This window comes from Macrotis lagotis, chromosome 6 (assembly GCF_037893015.1).
Source record: "Macrotis lagotis isolate mMagLag1 chromosome 6, bilby.v1.9.chrom.fasta, whole genome shotgun sequence".
Lineage (NCBI taxonomy): Eukaryota > Metazoa > Chordata > Mammalia > Peramelemorphia > Peramelidae > Macrotis > Macrotis lagotis.
In genome coordinates this window covers 84,535,923-84,551,656 of record NC_133663.1, presented here as the reverse complement: position 1 = coordinate 84,551,656, position 15,734 = coordinate 84,535,923, and the positions used below count along the sequence as shown (strand labels likewise).

The 15,734-nt window shown below is 36.1% G+C and overlaps 1 protein-coding gene across 6 annotated transcripts in view; it reads left to right on the top strand.

Moving 5' to 3' along the window:
* Positions 1-15,734, top strand: part of PARD3B (par-3 family cell polarity regulator beta) — a 1,291,415-nt gene that overhangs the window by 1,082,566 nt on the left and 193,115 nt on the right. For all 6 annotated transcript variants that reach the window (XM_074191565.1, XM_074191567.1, XM_074191566.1 and 3 more), the window contains one exon: positions 7,886-8,188. In XM_074191565.1, coding sequence (XP_074047666.1) covers positions 7,886-8,188 — 303 coding nt within the window. The remainder of the gene's footprint in view (positions 1-7,885; positions 8,189-15,734) is intronic.

Sequence of the window (15,734 nt, the reverse complement as noted above, 5' to 3'; positions counted from 1 at the left end):
AGCCTACCAAACACTGAGCTAGTTCTGGTAATGCATATTTCAACCTTATTTTCAATGCGTAAATCCATGGAAAATATACTGCCAGGATAAGTGAATTTATCCATGGTTTTCATAACTTCCCTATTTACTGTAACCAGTAGTTTCAGGTATGGATGGTGATACTGGCTGGTAGAGATCCTTTGTTTTCTTGGTGCTAATTGTTACACCAAATTTAGCACAAACAGCAGAGAATCGATCCATACTTAGAAGGCCATTTGTGACTGAGAGAGTAAGAAATAATTAGAGGTATCAGGAGTAGATAATTTTTCAATAAGTTGAGCAGTTAAAAGGAGTTGAAAAATTGGGATAGTTACTAGATAGAGAAATTAGGACAGTAGTTAGATAGAGTAGAAAGGTCCAGGGAAACATTTTTTTAGGATTGAGGACATCTAACATGTTTACAAGAAAATGGAAAAGAGCCAACTGAGAGAAAGACTGATGATGCCTGAGAGAGGAGGGCTAATATCTGTAGCAGGACACTGAAGAGATGTGGGAGGGGATGGAATCAAGGATTTGCTGTGATTTAGAAATTGGACACCCAGAATTCTCATAGAGGGATTCTAGGATTTGTTAGAGGTGACAGCTGGCATGGCCTGTTTAGTTAAGAGTTTTGCACAAAAAATGATATCATTAATATCATTATTAGTTTTGACACAATCCTTACACTTAAATTCTTCAGTCTACATTATAAACAATGTTTTACCTGTTAGAAGCGGCTCCACCATGTGTTTTCTATTCCTTTTCTTCACCCAATGGAAAAGTTCAGATTTCATTCCCCATACTATGCTGTAGCAATGCTAGTTTGTAGAAACCTATAGGCCTCTAGAATGACAAAAATTAGAAAGGGCTTAAAGACTTTTAAATCAGTCCTACTTGGCAGAGACACTCTCTTCCCTCTTTGCTCATATTGTTTCTCCAAAAATTGTTATCAGATGCACCATAAATTTAATGCTGATAAAAGGGGAAAAAAGAAAGCTACACTCATTTCATATTTTTATAGTGGTAAGTACTAGAAAATGCAAGGTTTGTTTTTCCCTGAAATAACTATTCTCTAGGAAGTTTCAGATTATTAAGCAACAATCTCCTGTACCTCTTTTCCTTTGCTCCATTTCATTATACACACATTTTCTCTCTTCATTTCCTTTAACACTTTGTAATGTCAAAGGAACATGAGCTAAGCATGTTGCCCAATGATAAGCCAACATATGGACTATTTATATAGATCATAAGATAGATTTCCCATAACCACATTTAGCCATCAGGTAGGTCAAGGACCAGATAGATCCAATGACAAAAATATTGACTCAAACTAGAAATACATGAATGAAAGATGACAACAGACAAGAATAGATTAATAAAAATTACAAAATGTATTAGATGATGAATAGGTGAAGACAAATGAGACATTAAATTTTAGATGCTCAAGCTCCTTCAATAGCTCTAATTTAATTATCACTGTTAAGTGTCAGTAATAAGGAAAATCACATCCCTTCTACAGTTTAGTAGGTGATCTTTGAAAACTGTGATGGCTAAAAAAGGCATCACCCTGTGGTCAATTTAGTGAAGAACCTCTTCAAATTTAAGTGGGTCAATCATGAGAAAACAGCCCGTCCACCCCTGGTCCAATGCTATCATATTAAAACTCTAAAATTTTCACCCAGAAATTGAAGACCTTCTTCTGGAAGCCTAAGATTAAATTTTAGCCCTTTTCTCAGTACTTGGACAGGGAAATTCTGAAAAGTAAATTCTTATATCTTTCTCTTCCTGAGAGAGCGAGTAGGAATAAAATGATTCTTAGAGATCTCTTTTACCACTAATCTATTGCCTTCTAGCTCTTCAGCAGAAAACTTAAGCACTGTCTTTGAGTAGAGGTGGCGGCATAGGGAGTATGCCATTCTTGCTTCCTTTGACCACCCATCAGCTTCTCAGTGGAAAGAGCTCTTGTCTGATACATTTGTTTCTATCCACCTTGCAGCTTTGTAAAGGTAGCAGGTGTTCAGTAAATGTTGTTGACTGACTGACTCCATCATCCAGCATGCATCTGTACTCTTGGGAAGACACTGTGCAATCTGTTCGGGGCATGGATGCATCTAACTCCATCATTAGTGGAGCCAGGGATGACAAACCATAATGAAAAGGGACTGCTGAAAATGCTCTGCTTGAATAAGCTGTTTTTGCAGGTCTAAAGGATTTTTTAACCTCCCGTATAAAGATGCTGTATATATGGAGAGAGAATAAGGACCACATCTCTTGCTTCTGTCTTAATTTCCTACGGTGCTATGAACAAGTCCCTTTGCACAGCAGTCATCCAATAAATGCCACAGACTAGAGATAGATTTTAGGTACAAAAGGCAGGTTGCCTTATTCACCCATATCATTGATGCTATGTTAATTGGAATCTTTTTGTGTCCTATTGAAGTAGTAGCTCCTCCACAGTTCTTGACCCAAGTTTCTCCAGAAAATAGAATAGGATATATGGGAAGATTGGCTTTCAATTCCAAATAAGCAAACAAAATAGTACTGCTTCCACTGCGCAGTTTCCAATGCTCCTATTCTTGGCCATGTTCCCCCATCCCCTTCAAAGAGCAAGGAAGCAAAGGGGTGGCTGCTGGCTGGGTGTGGATTAGCAGGTGGCAGAAAAGAGGGACCAAAAAATGCTTTGGAGGGACAGAAACGGAAACATAACTAGCTTCCTTTCATTCTCTGTGGCTTTTTCCTTTTCCTCTTCAGGAAGTTTATGTCAACTAGCAATGCTCCAAAGTGAACCACAGTGAGCTATCCTCATCCCTTTATGTTTCATGGCAAGTACTATTGTGACTAGGAACATCTTAACCTCCCCTATCCCCCCCACCATAGGGAAGCTTCAAAGAGGAAAATCTAGGTTTTTAAATTCATTTTCTCAATTAACAAGCATTTACTTTCTCTTTAACCTCCTCTTCACACTTGGGAGAAAAAAACTTATGACAAATTTTTCAGATGATGGAGAAAGCTTTAAAACAGTTAAAATTATACAAAGTGGAATTCCTTCTCCCTGGCACTTTAGACAAAGTCCAGGGGATCACATTTTAAGAATGTGGTAGAGGAAATCTCATATAGGCATCACTGGTTGAGATGGTTTGGGGGAATTCCTCCATCTCAGAGAGTTTATTCTCAATAAACACAAATAGGTCTGATTGCTCGTAAGATACAAACAAGACATGTGTTTAATGTAACTTTTTTTTTCAATAAACAATTTTTGGGGCAGCTAGGTGGCACAGTGGATAGAGCACCCATCCTAGAGTCAAGAGTACCTGAATTCAAATGCGGCCTCAGATATTTAATAATTACCTAGCTGTGTGGCCTTGGGCAAGTCACTTAACCCCATTGCCTTGCAAAAAAACCCAAAATAAATAAAAATAATAAGCATTAACCTTCTTTCTTTCTCATCTTCCTTTCCACATGGAAAAGGAAACTAGAAAAATAAACTTTTCTAACAAATATATATATATATGTGTATATATATATATATATATATATATATATATATATATATATATAATTAAGTAAAACAAATTACTACATTGGCCATGTCCAGAAATGTATGTCTGCATCTTGACAGATCAGACTTTGAAGATAGTGTCTTTTTCCTTTTGTTTCCAACTTTTCTGATCCCTCATCCTTCCCAGAAAGACATTTAAAGCAGTGGGGAAATATCAATTGGGGGAAGTTAATAAATTAACTAGAATATTGCTTATCATTGTTTAATATTAACAATAATACTAATAATAAAACATCTTCAAGACACTAAATAAGAGAGGTAATAGTCTTTGCTTGTCCCAGGCAATCATCCCAGGCTTCTCAAGGGACAGAGTATTATAGTTCCCTCTAAAAATTAGTCTGCACATCAGCTCAGAGGGCATCTCTAAAAGGTGTTAAATACTTCCTAGTATTTTGTATAGAGACCTTTGTCAATGGGATTGCTATAGGGGAACTAGTCATTTCTAGTAAAGGTGCTAAACACTCATTAGCAGTTTTAGTCTGCTTCAGGGCCAGTTTCACAAGAAGAAAATGAAGATATTTACTTGACATTTATGGGCACATATTGTATATTTTAGAAAATTCCAAGAAAATTATACAACTATAATCAGTTAGCTACTTTTAACTATAAGTGACTAATTTTCAAATAAAAAATTTGATGGATCCAGAAAAGGTGTGTTTTTTTTTTGAAAAAAAAATGTGTTAAGTTGCAATAACAGAAATAAGGGATTTCACTGGATTGAAATTCTATCAAGATGGTATAATTAGGTGTAAGGAAGATACCCCCAGATAGTATAATCTAAAAATGAAACCAAAAGGCAGGAAATGAAAATGACTGGGAGGCCAGGGTGTCTCTGCAGCCTCATAGAAGATTTTTCTCTTTGTTTGGGTGGACCCAACTGGAAAATATTCTAGCTAATTAATCAAACTAAGTTCCTACAGACCTATTCTAGAGGATGAAGTGGGGAGAAGACTTGACCTCCTGACCCCATCCAAACCATTTGAGTTTGGTCTGATCTTGGTGGATAACTGCAATGAACTTAATGAGTTACCTGCCCCATAAGGTTTGCTTCATTGGAAGCTGTCCTGAAGGACATACAGTGCTTTCTTTTGGTTGTGCTGTCTAACAGGAATGAAGTACTTAAGGAGTGGGATTCTGTTAAAAAAAAAAAAGTTTTAAAAATAAGCAATATTTGGAAGAAAGATGCAATTGTTTTCTTTTAAGGATTGAACCAAAAATATAGGCTGAAGTATTAAAATTTTAGAATGCCAAGTTTGCTGAACAGGAAAAACTATAATAGAGGAGGAGGAGTGAGAAATGATGATGGTACCAACTACACAGTTTTCTTAACTGCCACAGAGATGGTTTAGATTGATGTGAAAAATAGAAAGGACAAGAGAAAGATCATTGAGAAAATATTATAGACTCCCGGACAAGAGTGAGAAAGAAATGAAAAATATTAATGCAGCTAAAATAGATCCATTGAAAAGATGAGGCATTGATCACAAAGAAGTACATGTAACCTAGTATTGACTGGTGAATATTACAAAGAAAGGAAGCAATTGTCCCTGAGCAGGGTATAGTTTACATGCTAGTGAAGCTGCATTCATGAGGAAAACTTGAAGAAACTGGGCCCCTTCCCTGGAACAAAAGAAAACCATAACGACCTAATCACAGCTTTTGTTGGGGATAGATGGTAGGATAAAATATCCTCTCTGCCAAAAGGGAAAGTTATACAAAAGATAGTTTATTTTCTGTAAGAAATGAACCACTTTTTTGTCTCAAATTGTTGTGTTCATTTTCTCCCTTTCCTTCCTTTCCCACAACTCCAACTGACACCCCTTTATCCCCCACTCCCCCCAAAAATCCCTACTGTCCTCTCCTGCTGTCTGCTTTTGGATGAGTAGCACAAAATACATGAGATGGGGAGGTAACCTTCTGGAAAAGGTGTTGGATTTGGAATCAGGAAGATCTGGATTTGAATGAAACTTATTAGCTGTTTGACTCTGGACATGTCCCTTCCCTTCTCTCATCCTTAGCTTCTTCAACTGTAAAATGGGGATAACAGTACCGACCTCACAGGGCTATTATGAGGCTAAAATGAGATGACATACATCTTCAATTCACTCATCTTCTTCCCTAATAATTTCAGAGCCAGACTGAAAAAATAACCTTAATTCTTGTGTCTTTTAGTTCTTCAGCTTCTTAAATTATTCTCATGACCTCTATCTCCAGTCTACCACAACCATACATTGTTAAATTTAAAATTTAAATAATGGAATACCTGCCATTTTCTTCTCCAACTCATTTTACAAGGAAACAGGCAAACAGGGTTCAATGATTTGACCAGGGTCATGAAGCAAGAAAGTGTTTGACATCATATTTGAATTCACAAAGATGTGTAAGAAGGATAGCAACCAAACATAAGAATCCTAACTCCACACCTTATTGATGCTTTTAGCTTTATTTGCAATGGAAATCGATCCCTTTGATCTTAGTGCAACAAGTTTCACTGACAATAGAATCTGAATTGTCCCTGGATTCTAGTTTTGTTATAGAAATAGATCAGGTTAACATCTTTATAAAAATTATTTAAAAAAATATCCATGGCAGCACTACTAACAGGCATCGAAAGAGGACAGCAGGATCCCTCTTCTAGGGCCTTGCTGTGGAATCTTTCATCTTAATTGCAAATACCTTGGAGAATTACGATATCTTTCACTTATTTTTCTCTGCTTACTAATTACTTACTTGAAGAGTTTAGAGTTTGGTTCCTGCAAATGAAAGAGGCAATAATTGCTACTGGTTTGTTGACTGGAGTAGAGATTTTTTTCCCTTTCCTTAAATCCTGAGGTGGGGGAAAGGCACATTAGATTCCTCTTCTCTCCAGCGAGAAAGTACATTGAAGGGTTAGGTAATCTAAAATGATCCACAACTTGTATAGACAGAGAAAAGAAAGTGATATTATGGTTTCACAGATCAAAAGCAAGGTGCTCTTTCAAAATAAATGTTCACCTTTATCTATTCTGCAAAAGACCCAAGAGTCTTCATTGACTTCATAGCCCTGAGGTCAGCCATCATTTGCCCATTTTCTCGAAAAGGCGTTCCACTTTCTCTCTTTCTTTCTTTCATAATACTTTATGAATACCTTACCCTATTTTTCTCCTTGATAGTGCTCACCTTGAATAATCAACACCATTATTATTATCATTCAATAATATGCTAAAAAGCTTTTCTATTTAACAAGTAACCAAAAATTTAAGGCACCTACTAGTTTGGGGATGAAGTAAAGCTGCAGATGAATTTGAAATACTTCTAAAATTTTTCCCTTTCCTTATTCCCAATAGATTATACAATGGCACCGATTAACAGAAGCATTTTGAAATACCACTTAAGGCTTTATCACAGTGGAGTCCTGCCAGTAATAGTCTTTAATTCACTTATATGTGCCAATTCATCTCTGTCAGGATCCTATTAATTTCTTCCCTGTTTTACTCTGTCCCTAGCCCCTTTATAATGAGGCACTGTGCTCCCCATTTACGTAACCAAAAAAATTAAAATCTCTTGTAAATGACTTCTGATCTACTGCTTTTAGTGACCAGGCTGCCTCCCCACTTCCTCTTCATGTTTAATTCATTCTCTGCAAACTCATTTTTCTAGAAGACCACAGGAAGATCAAGCAGCCAAATGGTGAACTCAAAGGAAAAGTGTGGGAATTCAGGTTAACTGTTTTTACCTTTGGTCCTGCATTGAGGAATACTTTTCAGACTATCATGCCTATGACAAATACTCAGTCAATGCTGATTGAATGGGTATTAATGAAAAACCAACCTCTTAATCTTCAATCATCCCTCTTATCAATGGGCAAGATGTTAAAATACCCACAACAGCATCATAACATAGGAAGCTAAGTACAGTTTATCTGGAATCAAGAAGACCAAATTCAAATCTTTCCTTAGATACTTTCTATCTCTGTGACCCTTCACAAATTACTTAATCCCTATCTACCTCAGTTTCCCCTCTTGATAGCACAATATAATCTTTGTAAAAGAACTTTGAAGACCTTAAAGAGCTATATAAATGTTATATATTATCATCATTATTATTACATTATCATAAACCAGAAGACTCCACAACAAATCCAGGGGAGAGCTATTCAAGTGATACTGTGGTTTTGTACCTGTCATTTCTGTTGATGATGATCTGGAATGATCAGAAAGGTAACAACTGGTGAAACTGAGAGAAATTAGTAGATAGTTTTGTCAATTTTTTATATGCTGATATAAAATTATTACTCACATTTCCATTAACTTACTCTGTACTTTTCAGAATTGGAGCAAAACATCAGGAGCTAAGAGAAAAGCAGGCAAGAGGACTTATTGATTATTCCACTGGTCTCATAGGACCCCTTCATGATATGGATGATGATGAAATGGATCCCAATTATGCTCGAGTGAATCATTTCCAGGACACTTACATACCAGCTGGTATCTACAGGTCATCATCACCACCAAGCATCGGAGCACTGGGCTACCCACGGGATGGCCCGCCACTATCTCCAGAGAAGGATCACTTGGAGGGGCTTTATGCAAAGATCAACAAACCTTACCATCCTCAGACTCTTGCTGACAGGTAATGAAACCTTATGGAACTTGAAGGTAGTCCTTATTCAGCTGGGTCACAGATGGGCTGTCTGATGTTCAGTGAGAGAAAGAATTGTATGTACTGATGTGGAATTTTAAAAAACAAAACAAAAACAAAACCCTTCAGTTTCCTGAAAGTGATACACAGCGGCTACCCTAGACAAGGACTGTGTTTTGACTTAACTTGAAGCTGTCAACCAAAAATAAAGCTAACAAATAATAGTAATAAGGCACTATGAATAGACAATAGATGAATTCAGAGAGCAAAGTCCCTGTTGCAAAGAGCTGACAATTTATGCAAGAATATTATGACAGAACTGATAATGACAAACGTTCAAAGAGCATTGGGCTTTTTTTTTTTCCTCTCAAGAGCCTTACAGTGAAGAGCTTAGACTGAGAGAAGGTGGCATGAAATCTGGAGTAGGTAAATTAAACACAAGGAGTGATGAAATGGAAAGCCATTTGTTACAAAGAAGGGAAAGTGAGAGAGGATATTATTAAAGCTTCTAAAGCAGGGTAACTGAGAACTAATCAGAGGACAGTAAGGAGCAGTCAGAGAGCTTTGAAAACCCCCCAAAATATGAATTTGATCCATAATAAGAGCAGAACCCGAACAGTTATGCTTGGATAGTTGAAGATATAAAAGCAGATAATCTCAATCATAGAATAGGATGATGAAATCAAAGATCATTTGCCTTTAGGAACTAAACAGGTTGAAATAGGAGTGTCATTCTGTGGGCTTGACAGATAGTAGAATAAAATTGAAATCATTGTCACGTGTAGGACTGATCCAAGAAAATAGTAATCAATCCCCTGAATTCTGCACACCACCAAATGGCAGAACAATCCTTTGTTCCATTTTACTTTGGTATGTTCCAGTGCAATGCAAGCTAGGAAGAGAAAAGCAGAGTGGGTCATAGCCCCAAAGAACGGACTCTTCCTCCAGAGCAAAAAAAAAAAAAAAATCTTGTTTTCCAAATTTCTTTTGGTCCTGACAACCACCCAGTGCCCATTAGTAACCAGCTTTTGTGTGATAGCATGATATATTGCATGTGTTTACAGTTTACATTTCCCCAGCTGTGTGATATTATGCACTTTCAATTAGGTTGGGGAGAGGAAAGGAAATCATGGCATTTTTATGCAGACTGTAAAGTGTAGCTTCACAAGACTGATTACCTTTCAGAGCCTTTCCAATAACCAAGTGGGAAAGAAGGAGCAATTTTTAATCCTTACTGTCAAGCTTCCAGGTTGATAGTATTAAAGAAAGATGGTCAAGTTTTTCTTTGAGGTAAAAAGAAAAATATAAATTCCTGTGACTCAGTGATACAGTCATTAAAACTAGGCTGCTAATTCATTGCCACCCCTTGAATCACCTGGTAAGAGAAAACCATTTTTATTCTCAAGCCATAATAATAAATGGTATTATATAAATACTAGATATGAAAGGCTTCTGGCTAGGCCTATGATCATTAGAATCTTTCCTAAATTCAAAGAGGTCACTCCCAAACTATATCCAGTCTCTGACAGTTCTGAAAATAGATCCTGTCAGAGACCTCCTAGCTCAGCAGATCTATTACAGCATAAACACTGAACTAGGATTGTTTTTCATCTTATTTGTATGTTCAAAACTTTTGAAGTTTTTTGAAGATAAATTTTATTTGGTCCTTAGTTTCAAACTTCCAGGTTAACATAAAAATCATGGGTGGGTTCTTACTCCAGAGCAAAAAAGCTTCAACACCATTATTCTCCCAATAAGGCAAATCAAAGATCAAAATAATCAAAATTACAGGTGATCCCCCAAAGCAAGTAAATCATGGAAATATAGTGGATGTCAGTGGGTTATAGTATTATTGCTGATGAAAATATGCATAAGAGAAGTAATATAAAAGATATCACCAGACAAATGTATGATCAGAAAAGGAGGGGAACTGGTTATGAACTTGTGCTGGTAGCCACAAGATTTTCAAAGGTATAAATGAAAACTTCCAGTACCCTATATATTTCTTCTATGAAGAATTTATGGGAGGACATAGATAAGAATACTTTCAGATGAGAAAATGTACTTTTCCAAGGTATACTGATAGGGGAAGTAGATATAGCCATGAGATTCTTTTGGCTTGTTTGCTTTATTGATGGATTTTCCTTTTATATTACAAACATTGTCAGATTACCCCTAGATCTCTTGTAACAACATAAAGCAATTAGGCAAAGCTAACAATAATGACCTCATCTGAAAGAGCTTGCCACCTTTCACAGTAGGAACCCTCAACTTCTCTTTTTAAATTTTTTCACATGAAGAGAAATCTATTTTCTCTGTCTCCCATTTCCCACCTCATTGGAGGAAAAAAAGAAATTGCTTTTAACAAATATGCATAGTCAAGCAAACCGATTCCCTTGTTGTCTGGGTTCAAAAATATCTATGTCTCACTCTGCACTTTAAATCTATCACCTCTCTGTCAGGAGGTAAATAGTATGTTTCTTCATCGATCTTTTGGTATCATGGTTGGTCATTGTATTGATCATGGCTCTTTACAGCTTACAAAGTGGTTTTTGTCTTTATACAATGTCATTGTTATATAAGTTGTTCTGGTTATTTCATTTTTTATGAGCTTATAAAAAAACCCTTAAAATTGTCCATCTTTGTAATATTTGCATTATAGTAAAACTTGGTCTTCTGATTCTTTCTTCCCTCTTCATCAGTACATATTAGGTCTTTCTATGACTCTGAAATTACCTGTTCTCTCATTTCTTACAGCACAGCATTATTCTGTCATATTCATATATCTATTCAGCCACTCCTCATTTAAGGGAATCCCTTTTGGTTTGTAGCTTCTTTTGTCACCAGAAAAAGAACTGCTATAGATTTTTTTAATATAAAAAGTTTTCCCATTTCTTTGACCATTTTTGAGGTCAGTGGTAATACTGGGTCAAGAGATCCATCAGAGTTTTGGAAAATAATTTAATTAGTATCCATTCAAGAAATTTATTTTTAAAAATACATCCTGTCCAACATGTATTACACGTTTGTCTTCATTTGCAGTGGCTGTTTAAAAAAACAAAACAAAATTAAAACTAAGACAATTTTAGAGGTTAAAATTACATTACAGATATAGAATATAGGATCATAGAATTCAGAACTACTTTATTGTTATTATTATTATTAATTTTAGTTTTTTGCAAGGCAATGGGGTTAAGTGGCTTCCCCAAGGCCACACAGCTAGGTAATTATTAAGTGTCTGAGGTCAGATTTGAACTCAGTCCTGATTCCAGGACTGCTGCTCTATCCTCTGCGCCACCTAGTCACCCCAAGAACTACTTTAAATCAGTATGCCCCCTTCTCATTTCACAAATGAAGACACTAAGGCCAAGAGAAGATGTGACTTGGCTAAGATCACTAGGATTCCCAAAATGTTAATTATAATGGTACTTAAACTCTGACTTTGCTTTGCTTGGATCCTGATATCATGTATTTTTAAATATCATTTTGTATCTACACTTTGCTCTGTAAGTCTCCCAGTGGCATATAGCCAAAAAGCAATAAAAATTCTAACTTGACTTGGCCATGACTGAATGAATCAGAAAAGGGTGAGTCAGCAAAAAAGTATACACTCAGGAGTAATTGGACAGGAAGCAGATACCAGAAGGAAAAAAAAGAGTACAGAACCGCCACTACTATAACCTGACAGGCTCCATAAGCTACAGGAAACCCAGCAACAAAGAGTTCTAAACCCACTCTTGCCATATTTGTGCAATGGAACTCAAGGCAGTTACATAATTTACTTGTCTTATAAAGTGAAAGTGATATAAAGTCCCAATTTCTGTGAAACCATCATACCAAAAAAATTGTTTCTCCTACAGATCTAACCCATCAAAAAAATCATTTAAGTTAAAGAAGGCTGACCCAGGCTCAGTTAGATTAAGTGGTTTGTCCGTTATTGGGCAGCAAGGTGGTAGTGGGTAGAGCACCATGTCTGGAATCAGAAAGACCAGAGTTCAGATTTGGCCTCAGACACTAAATTAGGTATAAACCTGTGTTGGTTGCTTAACCCTATTTGCCTCAGTTCCTTATCTATAAAATCAGCTGGAGAAGGAAATGGCAAACCATTCCATTATCTCTGCCAAGAAAATCCAAATAGAGTCTCAGAGACTCAACAAATTGACTCAACAACAGTTGTACAAAGGTCTGACCAAAACATGTTTCCTAAAGTTTTACAATATACAGAAGTAATATAAATACAAAATGTAAAAACAATTATCAAATTATGATTCATTTATAGTATAGATATTAATCTTGTCCCTCCAACAACAAATTTTGTTTTGAATGAGCAAGGAAGAATATGAAATAAGGTAGATGAAATTAAAAAAAACCAGAGAATTATAGAAATACTTGGATTATATTCAGGAATCACCTCTGCCATGCCTAACAAGTGGTCATTTAGTCCCATTGTGAGTAATTCGATGATGGAGAACTCACTACTTTGGGAAGCATTGCAATCCATTTTTGGATGGGTTGTTTTTTTTTAATTTTTTTAATTTTTATTAAAGATATTATTTGAGTTTTACAGTTTTCCCCCAATCTTTCTTCCCTCCCCCACCCCCACATCCAGATAGCGCTCTGTCAGTCTTTACTTTGTTTCCATGTTTTACCTTGATCCAATTTGGGTGTGATGAGAGAGAAATCATATCCTTAAAGAGAACAGATTTCTCAGGGGTAACAAGATCAGACAATAAGATATCGGGTTTTTTTTTTTCCAAATTAAAGGGAATAGTCCTTGTACTTTGTTCAAACTCCACAGCTCCTTATCTGGATACAGATGGTACTTTCCTTTGCAGACAGCCCAAAATTGTTCCCAATTGTTGCACTGATGGGATGAGCAAGTCCTTCAAGGTTGAACATCACTCCCATGTTGCTGTTAGGGTGTACAGTGTTTTTCTGGTTCTGCTCATCTCACTCAGCATCAGTTCATGCAGATCCCTCAAGGTTTCCCTGAAATCCCGTCCCTCCGGGTTTCTAATAGAACAGTAGTGTTCCATGACATACATATACCACAGTTTGCTAAGCCATTCCCCAATTGAAGGACATTTACTGAATTTCCAATTCTTTGCCACCACAAACAGGACTGCTATAAATATTTTTGTACAAGTAATGTTTTTACCCTTTTTCCTCATCTCTTCAGGGTACAGACTCAGTAGTGGTATTGCTGGGTCAAAGGGTATGCACATTTTTGTTGCCCTTTGGGCATAGTTCCAAATAGCTCTCCAGAAGGGTTGGATGAGTTCACAGCTCCACCAACAGTGTAACAGTGTCCCAGATTTCCCACATCCCTTCCAACAATGATCATTATCCTTCCTGGTCATACTGGCCAATCTGAGAGATGTGAGGTTGTACCTCAGAGAAGCTTTAATTTGCATTTCTCTAATAATTAATGATTTAGAGCATTTTTTTCATATGGCTATGGATTACTTTGATCTCCTCATCTGTAAATTGCCTTTGCATATCCTTTGACCATTTGTCAATTGGGGAATGGCTTTTTTGTTTTAAAAATATGACTCAGTTCTCTATATATTTTAGAAATGAGTCCTTTGTCAGAATCATTAGTTGTAAAGATTGTTTCCCAATTTACTACTTTTCTTTTGATCTTGATTACATTGGTTTTATCTGTGCAAAAGCTTTTTAATTTAATGTAATCGAAATCATCTAATTGGTTTTTAGTGATGTTCTCCAACTCTTCCCTAGTCATGGATGGTTTTTTTTAACTACCAAAAAAGAGTTTGTTCTTATAAAGGGATTCTTAACTTGGGGTCTCTGAAGTTGTGGTTTTCTTTTCTAATATATTAATAACTATCTTAATATAATGCATTCCTTTTATAATCTTATATTTTTTATTTCATGCATTTAAAAACATTTTCCAAATGATTCCTTAGGCTTCTCCAGATTTTCAGAGGGGTCCATGACACAGAAATTCCTGAGAACCCCTGCCAGTATTAAGAGAATATTTTCTCTTATGCAATCTAAAGCATCATAAAATAAATCTAATCATTCATCCATATGACAGCCTCATAAATATTTAAAGACAAATACCATGTCACATAAATATAACAGATAGTTTTTAAAAACAATGTTATATGCTAAGGACAAAAAAAGCAAAAGTAAAACAGTACCTTCCCTCAAGGAGCTTATTGGCTATTAGAGAAAATATAATACACATTCAAAAGAAACAAGGTTTAAGTTCATTGCAATTCAGAATATATTCCCAACTGCTGGTGTTTTGGTAGCATCATTTACTTGTCAAAATAAATGCTATGGGTCATGGGAACCTAGTGCTAAGCTAGTTGGCACAGAGAATAGAGTACCTGAGGTCAGGCAGAGCTGAGTTCAAATTTGACCTCAGATGCTTACTAGCTGTGTGACCCTTGGCAAACTACTTAACTCTGTTTTTACCTTAGTTCCCAAATGGGATCACAAAGAATTGGACACAATCGAACAACAATAAGCAGCATAGGAACCTATTTTTGCCAACTTTTATTCATAAATAACAATTCATAGTAAGATAACCTTAAGCTTCTTTGCTTACCAAAGACTACCATACCACTTTAATTTCCAAGAGTTTAAGACATGATTTGGATGATCTTTATCAAGCAGGTAAATTAATTTTTCCTTGACAATTGGAAGACTTGCCAGGAATATCATATTACTTCTATCTCTTTTCCTGAGCTCCCCCCCAAAAAATACGTAATGAATTCTTCAAGTCACTAGGCAAACAGGTATGTTAGTTCCATCTTAGGATCAGTTATCCAATCATGGTTTAGAGATCATCTTTTTTTTAGCTTAGAGATAAAATGTTTCATTCATTTCATTTACTTCTAATAAGATCCTCTGAATCTAAGCAACTGGAAGTCATTCATTTTCCAGAACTTTTTAAAAACTCTGAAAATTAATGGTCAAGAAAACCCTGGGCTGAAGGTGCTGAGGGAAAGCAGAAGTGTTAAAAGGAAAACTTTGGGAAGAGGTGTTAATCATGCAGGAAAATCCAGGTGTGGACACCACCTTCTGTTCTTGGGGGAGAATTATTGATATTTCTTCACCAAAAGAAATTTTATTCATTTCCAAGGTTAATCATTTCATTTAGCAGTAGATCTGTCATGTATATAATCTTGCATTCTGGGTTCTGGTTTGGCACAATCTTTTCCCCCATTAGTTTCCTCTCTTCAACTTTTTCCCCTAGAGTTATTCTTTCTTCTATCCCTCTCCCTCCTCCTCTTTCTCCCTCCTGTGATTTTTCCCAGTTAATTTTGCTTCAGATTAATGACTTTTGAGCTCTCACCTCTGACTCATGACGTAGTGTGCAGGGACTTGAACGGTGAATAAAATAAATGACTTAGAGATGTGTATTTTTTCAGTTTCAACAAACAGAACAGGGATGAGCTCATTTCAGTCTGGGAATCCCAGTTATAAGTGTCATTACCATAGAGAATTAAAATTCATCAGTTGAACCAAGCAATCAGGGAATTTTTTTGTCAAAGAATGTATTATC